Below are 20381 nucleotides of genomic sequence, written 5' to 3' on the forward strand. Positions count from 1 at the left end.
CTCATTGTCAGACTGATAACCGATGGGTTCAGAGATTGTTGCAACAAAAGATCACATCCATCCTAAGAAAACAAAAAAAGAAAAATTACAAAACCAGACAGCCAGACAGGAGGCAAATTATTATCATGTCACCTCTGACATTCACAGAATAAAGTAAGATGCTGCCGGGCCCATGTGTTAAATCCAGACCTCGTGAAAAGGTCATCAATTCTGTCATGGCAAATTTTCTTTAACTATAGCTAGTTTAAAAGCAGATGGACAAATGCGTTTCCAATGTCTCAAGAAAAGTCTTTTGGCTAGGAACAATCGCAAAACATCAAAGTTTCCTGTGCATTAAAAAGTGCCAACAAAATATCTTCAGTTCTCGTTAGTGAAAGGTGTATGCAGTGTATTTTATTTTTAATTTATCTTATTGTATTTAGTTGTAATTTTTTATTCTTATTTATCACTTAATAACTTTTTACTTTTTCTCTTGCTTCTGGCTCTTAAGCTGCTGTAACATGTTGATTTAAAATAATTAACATTAAATTAACAATAAAGTCTTAGCTTATCTTTTCTTTTCTTTCTTTTCAGTTAATAGTCCAGTTACTAGTTCACAATCTACCAGTAAATCTTATTGTCATAAATACAAAAATAACCATGAAAAATGTCTTGACCATTATGACCAGTTCCCAATATATTATCTGTTAATAATTAGTAGTGCTGAAATTATTAGTTGGTTAATCAATGCGCTAATATACATATAAATATTGACAACAATTTTGATCATTAATTAGTTCACATGTTTCAGGTTTTTTTTTTTGTCTCTGTAAATTAAGTATTTATAATTTTTGACGTTTGGTTAAAATGTTTGAAGATGTCACAGGGGTCAGGGGCATTTGCCACACAGTTTTTAGATTGAATGATTGATCAAACAACATAATCAATAAAAAGTTGTAATATTTTTTTAATTTTCGCTCTTTTCCAGAGGAGGCCGGTGCTCCAGAGCTCTTAGACCCGGGAGGAGCAGGGATGCCCTCCACTCACACTCTGCCTTCCCCTCATGAGTCGTATCATTACGGCCTGGGCTACACCTCTCCCTTCTCCTCTCAACAACGGCCTCAACGCCACTCCATGTACGTGAGGAGGGAGCGCCACCGACCACACGGGATCGAGGGAGGGATGGCGGGCTTGCCTCCGCCGGGGCAGGCGATACCGACGCGTGCCAGTAGCCTGCAGCTCCTCTCCCCCCAGCTGCAGCACCGGACCACCCTCACTGGACACTCAGTGAGCTCTTCGAGAGAGGACTGCACTGATGACATGACGAGGGTTAGTGGCAGACAGTCCTGTGAGTGTGGCGGCAGTTAAAGGAAACATTCACCCTAAAGTACTGACACTAAAGAGTCTGTCAGGATATTTTTTATTTTCAGGGGTAAAAGTCCAGCATTGGACCAAAATAATCATTTTCCTTAAAAAGAAAAATCACCAGCTTAATTTAGGCAGCCATTCAGGATAAATATACACACAGTGCAGGATCCTTTTTGTCTTTTGTTTTGAGAGTAATAAATGAGCACTTAAAAAAGCACATTATGTCTGACATTGGAAACTCTGGGGTCTGACGTCTTGGGAATGATTATGATAGTTATTGGACTAAATATCTCTTTTTAAAACTGTTTTTAGGCAGAAAACATTCAAACAGAAATTAAATTAAAGGGATTTAGTATTAAATCAACCAGAATTGCATATCTGCTGTGACAGAGAGGTGTTTAATGTTGTGGCAGTTCAACTTAGGACCCAAAATGCAAACACAACCAAGAAACGGGGAATGGTTGAAGGCTGTTTATTGTAGTTTGAAGAAGAGGAGCTGAAGGCTTGAATGAAATGATGGCTGAGGTGGGCAGGGAGTGGCGAAGCAGAGCAGGCAGATTAGCTAAAGGCAGAGCAGTCTAAATCCAGAGGCAGAAGACAAGTACAAGGCTGGACGTGGCGGGATATGGTTGAGGCTGGCATGGTGAACCTGAGACACAGAACAAAGTGTGAATTAATGTCCAAAGGTACAAAAAAACAAAGTGTCAAAAAACTAGAAGTTGGTCTTGATGTCTGTGCTGCAGAGGTGACTGAACGATCTGGTTAAGTCTGGATGTCTGAGCTGGGGATTTATACAGTGGCTTGACTGTAGATTTGGTTCAGGTGTGCAGCAATCAGGAGGAGGAAACCAGAAGAAGAAACACAGAGACAGACTGAAAACAAACATGAGACACTAGGAAGGAGAGACATGGAGAGGCAAAGCTGAAGCCCTAACATTTAAACAACACTGAGACCTAAATGTATAGAAAATAAAAAATAAAAGTCTTTTTATTATTTAATATTATTTATTTATTTTAAAAATAGGGGGTGATAGTTGCCAGGGTCCAGACCTGTAACTCTGTCAACTCCACTGCGTTCACTGAAAACAGACAGTTCTGTCTTGAATCAGCCAAGGGTTGTTGCTGAGTTGATAAAAACAGGTCACTCTTTTATCGCCAAATTATTCTAATATAAAACAAAACAAACAAAACAGTGACACATTTATTTGGATAACTGGTCAGTCTTAATTCTCTTGGACTGGCAGTGTTTGGACTCATGACCTCATTATTTTTAAAATCCTGGCTACAAAGTCCATATTGCTTTCTTTTTAGGCATCTAACACCCTGACAGCTGTTACTGTTAGTGCAACATCTGTGGTTCGCTGAACTCTCAGTATGATTGTCCATAGTTTCAAAAGGAATTCAGTAATAAAATACATGTTTAAATGCACATGCGGCTGTTATAGCTAATGCTTCGTTTACCTAGTACAAGAATGAGTAATTATTAGGTTTCTTATTTTCAATTTTTAATTATTATTTTTCTCAAATAGTTGACTATATAAATTGGTTAAGTTGCCCCTGCACAATAAAAAATAAAGACATGACACGTGAAAGAAAAACTACTACAAGATTAACACTAACACATACTCAGAGAGGACATTAGTGTAGCTCAGGAGCCACAAAATTAAAAAGGAAAGCTATGAATGTAACTGACTGGTGTATAATGGATCTAAATGAAGCAAGAGTGTCACGCCCTGTATGGGGGTGACAGAGACATTACATCACCTGAGCCCTCATCTTCCCCAAGTCCTAAGCAGCCACAAGAACAACCAAAATAACTCTACCTTGATCAACCAAATCTAACCTGAAGAAGTAAAACAAACCAAAATACATTCACTGATCTCCCAACCAAATAAAACAGGATAAAACAAACACTGACAGCCCACCCCTCCCACCTCTACCATAACAAACTAGGTTACAATCAATCCGTAGCGGTGCGCATGTGCTCCAGTGGCTGGTTGGAAGAAAAGGAAGAGCTTATCCCTCTGCCTCCAGCTGCTGTCATCTTGGCTCCTTATATACTGTCCCCCAACCAATTATTTTTGGCAACCTGTTTCTGGTTCCACCAATGAGCACCTTGTACCACAGCACACCTATTTGCATATCCAAGCACACACACTGACACCTGGCACACCAGACACGCACACACTTACAAGTAGAAAACAGCAGCTGCATCATAAATATGACCACAGCCATAAATATACAGATGACAGTGTGGCCAGCATGAGGCGGCACCAATTATTGCTCATTCCCACTATTACCTGACAATTTTACTCAGTATCTCCGCCAACATTACAGTTGTCTCAGGAGCCCATAATGCAATGCTGCCACGAGATGTTGACTTTTTTAGGAAGTATTGGAAAACCTGTTATTGCTCCACCATCACTGAAGCTCTCTTAGTTTTACAGTTTGATCAGAGTTTGACTTTGAGAAAAAGAGAGGGGCATCTCTCTCTCGTTTTCTGCTTCTATACTCTTGCTGTTTCATAGTCGATGCACGCACCACGAGCAAGCGACGCAAGCATTGCACTTCCTTTCCTCATCAACACATTGAGTGCATTGAGTGCGCGAGCGATGTATTGCAGCAGAGTCACTGGTACATTTCGGCTAGCTAGTACTGCTATTTTATTAGAGTGCAGGGCACTAGAACTGTCATATAAATGGGGATGTGCCCATACGAGTTCGCAAAGTTTTTCCTCCTCACCTGCCATATTTCATACCTGCGTCTTCTGTGAATAACAAAAAGTGGTTAATTTCAAGTACGTCGCTTGTGTTATCACCTCTGCTGGCAACGCATGGTATTACATGCGTCGCTGCGTCACATATCAAAAAAATGGACAACACATTTTGAGACGCAAGCACACATCATGGCGGCCAGTATGTCTCAATGCGTTCGTGTCTGCGTGCCTTTGCATCAACTATGAAATGGCCCTTTGTGTCCATTTTGGCACGCAAACAAAAATAAAAAAAGGACTTTTATTTTGACAAAATTAAAGACATTTACGCCATTTAAATTGCTGCAGAGAAGGCTCAAATTTGTGCATTAAAAAATCATCAGAATACAGAACATTATGATGTTAAAATTTTCTGACTGTTGACGTACAAAGTGATTTTGCCAAGTAGCAGGTGTTCCTGGATCAACATCCCACATTGTGTTCCTGGAGCAACATTGCGATCAGCCAATCACAGCCCTCTGACATCATCCTTGGGCTTTTCCTGTGCTTCTTTAAAAATTCCTTTGTGCTTCATCTGAGCTAGTTTTCCAAACTGAAGTTAGCATAATTGAAAAAAAATCCTCAGTATCACTGACAAAACACCCGTAAGCTGCTGTAGTGTTAGCGAGTTAGCTTGCTAAGTAGGTAGGCTGTGAAAATGTGTTAATAGCAGGTATTTGCAACTGAAAATAACATTATCCTTAATCTTTTTTTAGTTAACAATAATCAAGTCTATTGGCAAGCTTACTTGTTAGCATAGCCTCCCTAGCTAGCAAGCTTGACAGCTAGCGGCTGTTGACCCCAGAACCCAATGTTCATATGAGTCTCCCCCAATATTAAAATAAAAATCTACACCCTGATGTGAATTTCATCTAGTGGATTTGAGCTTGGAGATGAGCAGGTATATTTGGGTACTGTTAATATGGAAGGAAATTTACCACACTTAATTTACACATAGGCTACTACCCACATTGTTGTACAAATATAAAAAGCTGGTTGAAAATTGGCAAAGCAAAAGTGAATATGGGAAATGTTGGAAGCTACTGAAGCAGGAGAAAAATGGCTACGCTAAAAAAATACCACAGTTCCTGACATGCATTCAAGCGACACATTTAAGATATCAAACATAAGAGTGTTTAAGGGTGAATCTTTTCTTTATCAGACGTATTGAAAATATGTGTGTATTTCCCGAGTTGATGCGTGTGTGCAGGGACTGTCACTGTCTCACATTATCATTACCCCTGCTTCATGCTGCTTTCCAGTCTGCTTTGACCTGCACCTGTCCATCTTCTCAACAGAGTGAACAGTCCCCTAAAGACATGAGCCACCCTTGTGCCCCCATCAAAGACTCTACGAGGGACAACACTGCTGCTTTTCATACACAGCGCTCTAAAAACGAGGTCCGACTCCCCTGACTCCTCCCTGCCTCCCACCACTTCACCGAACACAGACAGTAGCTCTGACCGCTGGTTTCCATAGCTTTATCTGTTTCTACTCAGGTCAACAGCTTCACTGCTCGTTGTCGCTGGTATAAATGTAACCTCACTGAAAAGCTTTAAGATTGTCCCGGTTGTCTTGTGATGTGAGCCAGCGGAGAATGTGATAGCTAAAAATAAGAAATGACGTGAGATTAAATGAGAGGAATCACAAATATGAAAATACTGAGGAACTCTGTGTGTTCTTGTGTCCACGTGTGTATTTGTGCATTTGTGTGTCCGCCTGATGTGTGTGTTTCATAGGTCGGCATGTATCACGACCCTCATGCTGAGGATGGAAGTTCCTCCAAGGAGAACCGGATGATCTTCACTGAGTCCATGCCTCGGAGAGTCGGCAGCTTCTACCGAGGTAAAGAGCAGGAATCACCGAGTCTCAAACTGTTTTTTTTTTTTTTTTTTAAACAATTAGACGAGAAAAAAATCCACAGTTAAAAGATGCAAAGATATCAACTTGGACTTAAATAGATAACACAGACAGACATGGTGGATTTTGGGAAATGTGAGTGTAGCAAATAAAAAAAGAGATTTACACTTCTAATAATTTTCTCTCCTCTCTGTGTCGTCTCAGTCCCCTCCCCCAGACCAGACAACTCCACCTCTTTCCATGACGGTGTCGGCCAGGGTCGAGGGCCAGTCGGACCCGTTGTACCCGGAGACCCTGTTGCCATGGTCAACCACTCCAAACGCCAGACGGCTTTTGACTGGTGAGAAATTATTTTTTAAACTGGCATGGCCTTTTTCTTTACCGTGACTTTAGGCAGCACTACGATATAGTAGATGTTAGAAAAATGGGTCAAGGAAACTGACTTGAAGGTCCCAGTGTGTAGGTTTTAGGGGAAAATACTGGCAGAAATGGAGTATGGTTGCAACTGTATGAGATTCTTGCTGTATGATAACTGTCTCAGAAGATATTGCGGTTGCACAGTGCCACGGTATTACAGAATTTATGTTTCAATCAGGGGATTTTTATAGTAAAAAGAATATTTATTAACGTGCACATAAGAATGAAAAATGTGAAAAGTCTTTGCAGATTAGACCCCATCAAGATGGTGTGATTTAAGGAGGGGGATTCAACCAAAGTTGAATAAGGAACCCCCCTGGGGTCTAGATGCTAGTGGAGGCAGAGGTGGTGAAGATAAGATGAGAAGAAGATGTGGAGAAGATGGAGAAGTGCTGATGATCTGGATGAGTAGAGGAATGAGCCTTTGTTGAGCTCGTCTTGGACTCTGGATACGATGGCTGGAGGTGAACGGGGTGGAGGACGGAGTGACAATTCTGCCTAAAATGACAGCTGACAGGAGCAGAGAAGAGCAGATTTAAAATTTTGCAGTAGCATCCTGATTAGCTGATAGAGATTGTGGCAAAGTTTGATTGGATGACTAGACGAGTGAACACCCATAGTCAGCTCATTAGACGAAGCAGTGGGAGTTGGAGGGAGAATTGTAAATGGTTATCACATAAAGAAAGTCTTCCTGATTTAACTTGAAAAAGGAACAGTTATTTTTGGTTGAACAAACATTTTATCACTATAATTGAAACTTTTGCTAATGAAACTATGTGTAAAAAGTCTCCCCTTTCAAAATAAAACAAAAGCAAATGCACATAACTGTCAGAAAGGGCTGTCTCACGGCAAGGTAAATAAGCCGGCACTTCCATGTACACAGAGTAACACTCTGTACACAAAGTAACACTCGCCACACACCGTGTACACAGAGTAACACGTGACGAACACCAGGCTGCTAACATTACATTACGTTCATAGCACCATTTCCAAGAAAATAATAAAGTACTAGGTCCGGTACATGTAACAGCAACACATACTACTCATAATATAATTATAAACCAAGTCACTTTACTTATCCAACAGCAGCAAGGCAACATCCGTGTCTGCCCTCAGCCCAATTTCTTCCTTGAGGGCTCTCCACCGAGGAAAAGCGACGCCAATACAAATCCTTGTTTGCCTTCTCCGTCGGTCACTTTCCTTCTTTGCTAATAGACCTTCAGCCGAACGTCCAGGCTTTTTCTTTGTGGTAGGATCCACTTCTGAACCGTGTCTCGGCCGCTTCTTTGTTGCTTTCTCTTTCTACCTGCGCTCTACCTCTTGCTATGAGACTCTCCGCTCTTCCTCCCCCTCCCTTCTTGTTGTGAGGAAGCATGTCCTGTGCGGCAGCGCGGGAATGTCGCCGGTCGACACGCAAACTAAAAATGATATATATTGAAAAATACCGCGAGATGTTAGAGGAGCCGATCGGCTGATCAGCATTATGTCATCTCCTCTAGTAGTGGCTTGGGTGAAACGGACATTTAAGGACACGTAGAAGTTACGCACTATAGCTTTTAAAATACAAAAATACAACATGCTTAGACATTTAATGACGGAGTGAAATGAGTTTTTCTGAAACTGCCTCACATATTTTCCTCACTGTCACATAAAAGTCTATCACAACACAAATTAAGATCCATTACATTTTACAAGGTTACTATCACAGTCTCTAAAAGACTGAGATGAAATGGATGAAAACATGTCGTCAAGAACAGTATGTGACATTGGCATTTAATTGAAAATGTCTTCCTTGTGTTAAGAGTTGAAAAAGAGGGAATATATTCAGCATTCTCTTAATACTGAACATATATTCTATTAATTACATTATCTGTTGAGGTTGTTTCATAAAATGAGACACACCTTAGAAGAAGTTATCATTTAATCCTGTGTGCTTGTTTGTCACGTAGGACCGCCACAGAAGCGATGGTCATGAATCCTCCAGAGCCCGCCAAAGAGAAGGAGAAACAGGGCTTCTTCAGAGCCATTAAAAAGAAAAAGAAGAAGACACAAATAGTAAGATCATTTGAGTCATTTCATCCAGCATACAAATATTTCCTTTGGTTCAATGTGTCATCTCCCTTGTCTTTAGTGTGTATCTTAGTGTGTAGTAAATGCTGATCAATGGACCTTTCATATGAAATTGAGCAGTATTTTGTGGCAACACTGTAAAAACTAACAACATGAACCTACTGTGTGAATTTTAACAACCAAGAGTGTAAAAGTGATAATTCTGGTTTATGACATCCTGGGTCTTATTTTCATTGTTCCTGCCATTATTTCTGTCACAAATTACAACACTGGACTGAAATCTGAGAACACGGCGAAATCGCTACAATAAAGTGCAACGGGCAAAGAATCACAAGCAGTCAGACGATCGGGCAGATTGTTAAAAAAAAGAAAAAGAAAAAAGGTAGGTCTGGTCAGACTTACCTGGAAGGTAAAATGAAAGTAACTGTTAAAATTATTCCCCAAACTGTCCGATGTAAATATTTATCTCAGCCTACAGTCCAGCTTCAAACCTGTGTTGACCTACTGTACTGAACAAAGTTGTGCACCTACGCAAGCCAAGTTTTCATCCAAATATTGGGAGTTCTGCAGAAGATTAGAGTGCAATGAGATGATGTAACTAAAGAACGCCGCTCAAACATCAAACAATAGAAAACATGTTATCTATAAATTCGAGGAAGGATACAGTCTCTTCATTGGGCTATACAGATGCCACCATTTTTCTTCTCTCTAGTGGAGCGGAAGTTTGTGTGACCTTAACTTAAGTCCAGGTCAGACCTAAGATTCGATGAGTTAAAACAGGCAACTACTTGCAACTTTCTAAAAACCTGCCAGTTCACGCCAATGCAACTAGATGAGACGGTGTATCATCTCTATGCAGCAGCTCACTGTGCCTCCGTTCTGATTTCCAGCTTTTCAGACTTATTTTATAGTTGAATATAATATGAATATATATGAATATAAGCACGTACAGCGAGCAGCAGCAACCCACCATCTGACACCGGCACACTGTGAGGACAGAAACAGGAGGATGGAACACCTGCCACAGCAAGCGAACACAGCATCTGCGGTCATTTTGACTTGACCACCGGCCTTTACTACAAGCTGATTGGCTGTTGAAACAGGTGACGGCAATTTAACCAGTTGAGTTGCAGGTGACACTATCAGCCAGCATGACTCGAGCTCAGACCAGCCAGTTCGCAACTTGTAAAAACTTCATTGTAATATTTCGCCCTTTTTCCCCCAGCTTTTCCATCAATTGTTAAGGTGCAAACTGAAAGGTTCAATCCCAATACAGCCCTTGCCCCTCCATTTTGCGTGTTCATACCAAGGAGTGGAATTTCCCAATCCTTGAGGTTTTTCAGAGGCATACTGAAAACCAAGTGTTATGAGAAATCATTGGCAAAATGGCTGCACAAGCAACAAAAAATAATCCTACAAGTGCACTTTCTAGTTTAATGAAGATTTAAACATTACTATAACCATCATAGTATCATAGTTTAACGCTTTTTCAGTGTCTTGTTTGCCTTTATAATAAGCATAACAAAAGAAATTGCTGGTATGCCGATGTCTCAATAGCTTATCAGCTAGCTAGCTGATGTGCTGATTTAGGCATGACAGCGCCACATTTGGCAATTGACGCCTGGTAATGATGCTGTGTTCTTTTTAATTTGATGACTTGTTAGATCAATTGATAGCATAAAACTGAAGTGATAATTGAATAATTTCCAAAGTCTCATCTGTTTAGATAAATACCAGCTACAACACCTGATGACATATCCGTGTCTTAAAGCATTGTGCCATTTCATAAGGCAAGATTCCAACTTGTAAATGTTCTGAGGGTCAGAGGTGCACTCAAAAATGAGGGGGCTAAAATGTTCATTTGTTCACAAGCTGTTTAATGATCTTACCACTCATTATTTTGCCTCATCGTACTTCATTATAGTGATGTCGCCATGTCAATAATTTGGATAGTAAAGTGTTATTATAACTGACAGAAATGATGGCCAGAAACGAATTATATTACATCAGAATTATTCTTAAATGCTGGTCTGAATTTCCACCTTCCCTGTTTTCCTCTCTGTTTATGTTGACAATGAAATATTCATGCAATTATTGATTCTTCTCTCTTTATCTTTTGTGAAGTGGTATTTTGTTAGACGGCTGAGGATCAGGTGCTGCAGTTGTTTTTCTGTGTGCTGTCAGAGATGTGTGTTGAGAGTTGTGGATGTGCGTCTTCTGCTCCACAGACGGACATGGAGGATGGGAGGAACCCCAGCATCAAGAAAAGCCTTTTCCCCCTCTTTAGCTCTAAGAATAGCTTAAAGCACAACTCAGCAGTCAAAGTCCTACCTGTAGTCGCCTCACCCATGGTACAACACCAGCCTACCGCGCCCTACCCTGCCTCACCAGTAATCTAACCTCAACACTACGGCTGCATGTTAACTCACACTGCACTCACCAGAACGACCTGGTTTGAAATCTTCTCATCGCCTTGTGTTTGATTGACTTGAAAATATTTCAAATTGAAAGGATTTCAAATATGTTTTGAGTCTAATACTGCACGATGTCTGGGCATCCATCATGTCTTTGCTACGATGTGTGTCAAATGCAGTCACCTTGTATTCACATCGACGTATGTGCTGTTTGTGAGACCAACACTTCTGCACGTCGAAAATCATACTTCAAAAACATCATTGTATCATATGATGGTCATGAACATTATCAACATATTTATAAGCACATTAACCCACACATGGAACCAAACTCATACTGTACGCATCATGGACTCCGGACTCTTATTTGCCAAGAGTTAAATAAGAAGGTCGATGTACCACTCTCATGTCTGTCCATTCAAAGAAGTATTTAACTGCTGGAAAGATGGTCTTTTAATAAAACTAGGATATCCATGCAGTAGAAAGATGTAAATGTTTTTAAAATTGGTGCTGCAGAACCAGAGAAAACAGAGCAAAATGACACTTTGGCTCAAGAGGGAGAAAACCTACAACTACCAGAATGCAACACGCCACACCAGACCAATAAACGCTCCCACTGGTGGGTGACATGCAAACACGTCCGTTTGAAGCAATGAAGGCCGGCTTGAAAGAAACAATCTTGATCTCCTACATTTAAACAGTGAGCTTAAACCTGTTTCTGAAAACATTTGAGGTGATAAAAAGGCAACTCACTAACAGAATCTTGGTTTATACAGCGCCGTCTAGTTTTATTGTTTGATCTCAGTTTTTCTGGCCTCTGTTTTCACTGTGCAGGAAACAGGATGGCACCCACTTCCTGTTCACAAAATCTCGCTATTACAGCTAAACACAGCACTAAAATATATTTCTAAAAACATTTTAGGCGAGAAATAGTCAATATAGCAACATAGTCTTGATATATTCAATCAGCACTGCCTAAGTTTACCGTTTGATCGGATTTCAGTCTGAGTTTAAGAGACTGCCTCTTGATCTACTTCTATACTCTGTGTCCACGTTAGTGGCATGGGTGGCGAGCAATACGAAAATTCGGAAGTACAGCCTGTAGTTTGAACAACAGCCTGAGAGCCAGCAAAACTCAATTGGATGACTTAAATTACATTGTCCAGTGGAGTTTTGCTTGGGGTTGAGAAGAGATATTTAGGCGGTGGTTAGATAGAGGGAGGTGTACCACAGTTCATTCACACATACTTCCCACATTGTTTTGATACAAAGCTGGTTGAAAATCAGCAGAGTACCCCTTGTAAATATGAAGCTGCAGCCAGCGGAAGGTTAGCTTAGCTTAGCACAATGACTGGAAACAGTGGGAAACAGCTAGCCTAGCTCTGTGGCAAGGTAACAGAATCGATGGACCAGCACCTCTAACACGGTATCCTAAGAGCAAGTGTTGGTCCAAGTGTCACGCTGCATCGGGTAACATTGGATGCTCATCATCCACACAGAATCCATTAAATATGGAACTCTGTTACCGGATGTGAACACACCACACAGCTATCAGCTGTGCGCTTAGAGACGTCAGACTTGAGATGTAACCACTGAAAAGATGGGCAATTACTTAAGTCCTTATTATTCACAACAATGCTATTACAGATATAGATATAGATATAATTGTTCTCTACCACACTGTATCATACCACCATCTCCACTTTGTGAAACAAACCATACAGGTTGTGAGCTCAGCTGAGTAATCCACAAGACAATACTTACCAGAAACATTCAGCTTTCTGTCAATCTCCGTCCAGCCAGCTCCCACCTCATTTAGATTTTTTATATTGAAATGAGAAGGATCCTGCTGATAATTCCTCATTTTAATCCGACAAATCAGCCACTCCTCATCTACTGTGGCACTTTCAGCACGAGTAACATGAATAAGATAGAAATGCAGTGTCCGAATTAAGCTTAGCTCAATCAATTGCAGCCAGTTAGGACATCCCAATAGAAAACAATGTGAACAGTGTAAACTGATTTAGTCACTGAGGCTTGCGTTGCATCCACTTAGGACACGATGTAAAGCACTTCTTCTTAACTTACTAATTAATGATTGAAAATAGTAAAAATGCCAAATACTGTATATTATACTGTATGAGAATGTGCTGTTATTATTTGTTTTATATTATTGTAAATTTAATATCTTTTTGTTTTTAGCTGGTGATCAGAAAAAAACAAGAAATGTGAAGTCCCCAACTTTACCTATACAATTATGATGGGCATTTTTCACTATTCTCTGATGTTTTACAGATTAAACCAGTTGGCGATTTAAGGCAGGACACCATCCCCTCCCCCGGGGCAAGACGCAAATGCTGTCCTATTTGGACTTAGACCCATAATTGAGAAATTATTGAGAATAATTATATGTTGTGCAACGTTTCTTTTTAACCAGCGCAGCATTAGTAGCTCTGGTTTGACGTACCACAGAAAAGTATCATCTCACATGATGCTACTCAGCCAATCAAATCTGTGCATTCTGATAAGCACTGTGGCTCCGGTGAGTGAGATACACGAGACAGGAGACAACAGTTGGAGAAATAAGGGAGTCAGAGTAAAGTAACTTCAGTAATTTCCCTCCCCTCTGTTAAAAAATAACAAATCGCCTGCTGGATTTAACGATTAACCTAATAAATCAAGGGGGAAAAAAACAAACAAAAAAGCCAATCGATTAATTAAGATTAATTGATAATAAAAACTAAAAAAAACTAAAATAATAATATTTTAGTTTGCGCAATCACGCTCACTTTTCGGAGAGCTTGTGCATTTTTTTTCTGTATCCAGTCATCACTAATCACCATCACCACCTCTCTGTGTTTCGTCTGCTGCTGCCAGAGGCATGCATGAAGAACCTCACCGGGATTTGAGATGTGACTTGAGTGAGATGTGTTGTGTGATGCTGATGAGTGTGGTAATCTCGCCGTAAGGAGAATAACATTCACATGAAGTCAGTATTTCTGTATGACTACTAATAACACTGCCGTGTTTTTGTTTCTGAAACGTAAGGTTCCTGGTAACGGACAAGAGCACCTGTCCCTGCAGAGGAGCTCCAAGTCGTCCTCTCACCACGGCAGCAGACGGAAAAATCGCGAGCGATCCCGAGACCGGGACCGGGAGCAGAGCCGGGACCGAGACCGAGACAGGGAGAGAGAGAGGGAACGGGAGAGAGAAAGAGAGAGAGAAAGGGAGAGAGAGAGGGAAAGAGGGAGGGAGAGAGACAGAGTGAACGACTGGCCACCAGACAAACCAGTGGACTCACACTCACAGGTACATAGCCTTTTTAAACTGGAGACTCTTATTTGTGTTTGTTTAAAAATCACCACAAAAATGACCTTATCAGAAAACCAGTATCAGTCATGATATAGATTATAAATCATGTTATTTACGTCACATAAAAGTTATTTGAAGGTGAGGACAGGAAGTGATTCTGCATCTAACACCAACAAATTCTGAGTATATAATATCTCACATTGCAGCTTCCAAGTAAGTTCAAAAATAGCCACTCACAGACGCCATAATGGGAGATATAATAAACTCGCTGCCTTTGGTTTAATTATACTCATGACCAAAGCACCCTGTAGTGCTTTGGTTGATTATTGAATCCAACTTATTTATAATATTTATTTATTTTTATTTATTTATTCATTTATTTTCAAAAATTACAATGTGTCTGAAAATACACATTAATGTAAATCCAGTGGCTCAGTCCATAGGGACTTGGGTTGGGAACCGGAGGGTCACCTGTTCGAGTCCCCGTCCAGACCAAAATATGGGGCGTGGACTGGTGGCTGGAGAGGTGCCAGTTCACCTCCTGGGCACTGCCGAGGTGCCCTTCAGCAAGGCACCGAACCCCCCAGCCGCTCGGGGCGCCTCACCAAGGGCAGCCCACTCACTCTGACATCCCTCCACTTGTGCATGTGTGTGTCTTTCAGACCTGTGTGTAATTGACAAGCAAGAGTGAAAACATTGAATTTCCCCTCAGGGGGATTAATAAAGTAAATAAACTAAACTAAACTTTTAATGTGTTATGTATCTGTAAATTCATGTCAGGCATTGATGCTCAGATAGCCTCGTCATCCTTCTCTGTTAAGATTATTTACTGACTGAATCTCTTTCTCTCCGTACAGAGTCAGCCACTCAAGTCACTCCGCAGGCTCCTCCACCTCTCCCCTTCTTCCTCAAACCAAGGACAACCTCCTCCTCCTCCCCCAGACCTTCGCTTCCAAGCCCCCCTCCCCAACCCTCCTCAGCCCTCCTCCAAAGCGGGCTACCCCGAGGGTCGAGGGCACGCTGAGAGCAGGGGGCACTCCGGGGTGAGCAGCTCCGCCCAGGCTAAGAGCCGCAAGGCCAGCTACCCCCTCCCCGGACAGATCGAGTCCAGCTGGCACGTCTCTGCTTTACAGCGGGCGGAGGGCGCTCAGTTCACCCCCGAACAACTGGGCATCAAACCGGGGCAGAACGGACCCACCTTTACCCGAGCCTCCCGCACCAGAATGCCAAACCTCAATGACCTGAAGGAGACCGCGCTGTAACCCCTTACCTGAACCAAACCACCTCCAGTATGTCTTCATCCTGGAAGCATCTGCCAGACGCAGACATCATGGTACTGTAGTAAAAGTTTACATGAAAGCCTATTTCACTGGATCGAGTCCTCATACAGAAGCGTAGTTATATGTTGATGCTAATGTCTCTGAAATCTACAAAGACTAGACGTCGAAAGGCCACACACAAACACCAGTAACAGTGTTGTTTAGGGAATCAAAGACAGGAAAGGGCCCACTCCCTCTCGGAAGCCAGTACTGTATCAGTTGTATGTTATTCTCTCTCTATGTAACAAGGTTAGAACATCAGAGTAAACCTGATCCTTCCTGTCAAGGAGACACTGCCCACGTGGCCTCTTTGCTGCCATCTTCTGCTCACAGGACACTACAGCAAAGCAACACATCAGACAGCCACCGTCACACCGGTGGCCAATAAACTCAAATGTTTTTCAAGCTCTGATATTTGATAAGAACATTAAAAAAAAAGATTTATATCAACATTATTTATTAAATATTTATTTGTTTTAAATTCAAGGATATAAGCTATAAATGACACAGTATGTAGGTTATATGGGAATATTATAAGGTAATATAGAATTAAATGTGTAATTGCAAGAGCTTTAGTTTCGACACAAAGAAATGCATAGATATTTATGTGTTGATAATACAATATGTCAAAAGGAATATTTAATAATGGTGAATGTCCTTTTTTTTGTTCAATTTGATATGTTATTAATAGATTTTCATGTTATATCATGTTATTTTCACCTTTTTTTCTGTTGGTTTCATCAAAATGTAAAGAAATATTGATGAATACTTGTTGCCCAAAGTGGAAAAAAAAAATCTCAGACATTACATCTAGTGCAAACCTGCCCGTCACCCTTATGACAGTTCTGAAGTTTCGGGCTATTTGTCAACAGGCTTTGGTAGCAGAACAGCCAGAGTGAGACTGTTAGGCTTCGTGCTTTACATACAGCTACTGTCAGTTCACTCTCGGTGTCACCATTTTCAAATAAGCCCCATTTTCAGTCTCTCAGTTCATCAGCGACAACAGCTTTCCAGCTCTGTGCTGCCATGTTGGTTTTGTCTACAGCCTTAACAGCAAGTAAAGGACATCAAGACTTTGGTGGCCATTGGTGGTGAAAAGCTAGCCTCTTGAAATGAGGTCTTACTGACTCAAATACAACATCTAAGTGTGCAAGATAGTTGAGAGCACTCTGCAAAAAGGCATACCTCACCTACAACCTTTAAGATCTGAAAGGTTAAGTCTGGTGTATTTTATATTTATTTAACAACAAATCTCATGAAAAGACCAACAGTGAATTGAACCTACTAACAAGTGCTGTCTCCATATCCAAAACCTGATATAGCTTATTCCTCTGTGCCATTAGTTTGTCCACAAACTATTAAAAACATTAGTGAGACACACTGTTGCACTGGGTGACATGTTCCCTCATTAACATGAACATGGGCACTGTGATCCCTCATACACCGCCCTGCTGCTGTACACTCTCCTAACAAGAAAATAGGTTGATTTCCACTGACTTCTAAAACAAGATATATGACCACATCCATAACGATATATATTACCGTTCTAACACCGCTGTTACGCTATCAAACTTTGTGGTTAGCATTAGGTGACAAAATTAGGTGGTTAGGAAAAAAAAATTGTTTAGCTTTAAAAAAAGGTAATTTTGTCACTAACGCAATGTCACGTGTCACATCTCATACGTCTATAGCGTAGTATGCTACACATACTAGCTAGCTGTTAATAAAGTAAGGCAAAGTTGACTTCAGGGCACAAACACTGGTCTCCTGGGTGAAAGTCCTGTGCTTGTTTGACCATCCCATCCCACAGGGACATCTTCCATCATTATACAACATTGCTGCCTACATATGGAACTCAAGAGCTCATGGTTACGACATGGAAAGTTGTGTGCAAGATATGCTTCGCGTTCAAGCGATTAAGTTTTGAGAATGCCATTGCTAGGCAACGACAACATGGATGCTACTGTCTGTATCTAGAAGCCACCCAAGGTAACACTAACACTAATCTAATGTAGGGAATGCAGAAACATAATGACAGAGTGGAAAAATAAGACTGTAAGGAACATCAACATTTCCTTCAGATATATTATAAAATCAATTTTTTTTTTAACTATATACAACTAAAATAATATATTAACTTACCAACCACCTAAAAACTTTTCTGACTTCCACCATTTCTCAAAAACATCAGCAAACACATCACAACTCGTGACCTCAAGGAAGTGAATACCAAACAAGAGGTAGCATTCATATAAACTCTTCTCATAACATGCTTAACACAACCCCATTTGAAAGCAGAGACTTCTGCCAACTGAACCGGCTACTTGAGGTTTAGCGCTCCATGAACTTGAATGGGGATGAAATGTTTTAATCGTGCGGCTCCTCCAATTTCCAAATGTTTTTGGACCGAATGGATTAAATCCTGATAGTGAAACACGTCATTTTGTGGGAGTTGTGAAGCTCAAAAATGTATCTACTGATTTACAGACGTCTCCTTCTCCATGTAAGTCGATGGGAAAAAAGTATTTTTGGGCCATAAGGCATCAAGTGACAGTGTAATAATTGTTTGGTCACTATAAAAATTGGCTTCAAAGCCTGCCGCACTTCCTGACGGCCATGAAGACCAACACACTTCATCCTCCTGTAAATGCACACTAGAGCACCAAATATGTATCAACCAATAGTCCCCAACAGATGCACCGTTTACCCCTATCAGAGTAAAGTTAGCTCAAAGCTACAGTGCCCGGCTGTTTAAGGAAATTACTTGGCCTTTTTTAAATATAAAAGTTTATAAAAAAATGTACATCTAGTAGGAACTAATGGTTAGACAGGATGAACAAGTCAGAAAATATTAAAAAATGGAAACCCCTGTTTTGTTTTTTGGCATCTAATAAGCCTAAACACATTAATCTTTTACTCCAGTGGAATTCCTGCATTGTGTTCCAGTTACCAAACACAGCACACCTCCACCAATGCAGCCCTTTTCGCTTCTTTGGGCCCGCTAAAAGTTATTTTCTTCATGGGATTTGTTGATGATAAGAAAAATATAAAATAACACCAGACCTTTCCTTTCATGTGTGTTTACATTTTTCTGTGTGCATTTTAAAAGCTTGCATTATCAAAGTTTTTGTAAATGCCTTTTGTAAATCTGAATTTGGTTTTCCTACTGTATTCGCATTACAGCTTTTAATTTTGATATTAATACTCATGATCAGGGATGATTTTACTGAACTGGGTTATTCATAAAGCATTTACTTGTTGTCTACTGACCTGTGGATGATAAAAACATATATATATATATATATATAGAACAAAACACTATTAGTGGCCTAGGCAAAATATACAGCGTAGTTTTCCTCCCAGTCTTCCCTTTATCCTTCGTTCCTTCCTCTTTCTCTGTGGTTTTAAATGGATAGTTCGGATCTTTTGGAATGCGGTTGTGTGAGGTTCTTATCCATAGTCAGTGTATTACCAACAGTCGATATCAGTTCACATGCTACCAGTTTGGAGAAGCAGGCTGTAGTCCGACATGGAAGCTAAGCTATGTACTGCTGTATTTTAACCACCTTAAAAAAATCAATATCAGTTTAAGTGTACGCTATATTTAGAGTGCTTTCACTGCTTAACCTTGCATTGGACAGTGATTTCTTACGGAGAACTGAAGCTGTTATTTCACTTTCTTTAACGCCAGACTTCACTGAGAAAATAGGGTGATTTAACATAGTTGAAAACAGGAGCTGCTGGTCTACCGCTGCCTCAATCAGTTAGTTTGTTTGTGTTATTGTGTGACTTTGGTGTTTGAAAGGGTTAGTTGGGATTCACCAAAGTTACACATAAACACAAATTTACTAAATAATCAAGGCAGAGGTAGACCAGCAGCTCCTGTGTTCAGCAAGTTAAAATTACTGTTTTTGTCAGTGCAGTCTGGTGGCTTTGATGAGAGCATAGATGGGGAACTTAAACTGTTTAAAATAGGGTTTATTATCATTTTCAAGGGGGTCCAGCACAAAACAACTTCATTACATTGGACACAATCACAACATACATACATGACTCTAACTTACCGACCCATAAGCCCACATTATCCGCACATAACAAAAGGGATAGATTGCAGTGGCCAAGGTATTTGAAAGAGGTCACCTGTTCAAGGGATGATCCATCATTAAAAGAGATAGTCAATTCTGAGAAGCCACCAAGCTGTTAAGGAACAGGCTGTCTGATGGAAAGGTACAGTGGTGAAAACACTCTTAATATAGCATACAATGAAACTGTTACAGATGTTTCTTGAGGGGACGTTTTTAGGTGGATAAAATACGTTTTGCAGTTGCCCCTGTCCACAGCACTACATTGCTTAGTTTACGCATCATTACTCCAGCCTGCTTCTCTAAACTGAGGGCGTGCTGACTGCCATCTACTGTAGGTAATACACTGACTCTAGATAAGTACCTCATACAACCCCACTTCAAACACTCTGAGCTATCCCTTTAACGCTGAAAGTGAAGATGAAAAGCTTTTATATCACAGGAGGAGGGAACCAAGGAAATAAGGACGGATGCATTTGTGCAAAATTCAAGACATCTGTGGACTAAAGAGAGAATTTTGGAGGATTCATGTTTTGTTTCTCGTCTGTCGAAGAGATGAAAATACACATGCAAAAAAAGAAAAAAAGCGAACGATCCAATTGACTACATGGCTGATTGAAAGCAATAACATTCAGAGGGAGACTGATGCCGACTGTACTAGCCAAATCAGTGGCTAGTTGAATTGGAGCCAAATATAGCACAGAGAAGGATTTCCATTAGGAGGCTGTGATTAAAGCAAGAGAAGTGTCCACATATAATATCAAGACATCGCTCTGCAATACATTTTTTATTTCCAATTTGTCCTTGAA

The 20381-nt window shown here is 40.6% G+C and overlaps 1 protein-coding gene across 1 annotated transcript in view; it reads left to right on the forward strand.

Moving 5' to 3' along the window:
* Window positions 1-19183, forward strand: part of cdkl5 (cyclin-dependent kinase-like 5) — a 60168-nt gene extending 40985 nt beyond the window's left edge. The window contains exons 14-21 of the mRNA XM_050045960.1: window positions 968-1308; window positions 5397-5498; window positions 5838-5943; window positions 6163-6298; window positions 8325-8430; window positions 10674-10835; window positions 13908-14168; window positions 15029-19183. Of these exons, the coding sequence (XP_049901917.1) occupies window positions 968-1308; window positions 5397-5498; window positions 5838-5943; window positions 6163-6298; window positions 8325-8430; window positions 10674-10835; window positions 13908-14168; window positions 15029-15433 (1619 nt within the window). The 3' untranslated portion in view covers window positions 15434-19183. The remainder of the gene's footprint in view (window positions 1-967; window positions 1309-5396; window positions 5499-5837; window positions 5944-6162; window positions 6299-8324; window positions 8431-10673; window positions 10836-13907; window positions 14169-15028) is intronic.
* The last annotated feature ends 1198 nt before the right edge of the window (window positions 19184-20381 follow it).

The sequence above is a fragment of the Epinephelus moara genome, chromosome 1, assembly GCF_006386435.1.
Source record: "Epinephelus moara isolate mb chromosome 1, YSFRI_EMoa_1.0, whole genome shotgun sequence".
Taxonomy (NCBI): Eukaryota; Metazoa; Chordata; class Actinopteri; order Perciformes; family Serranidae; genus Epinephelus; species Epinephelus moara.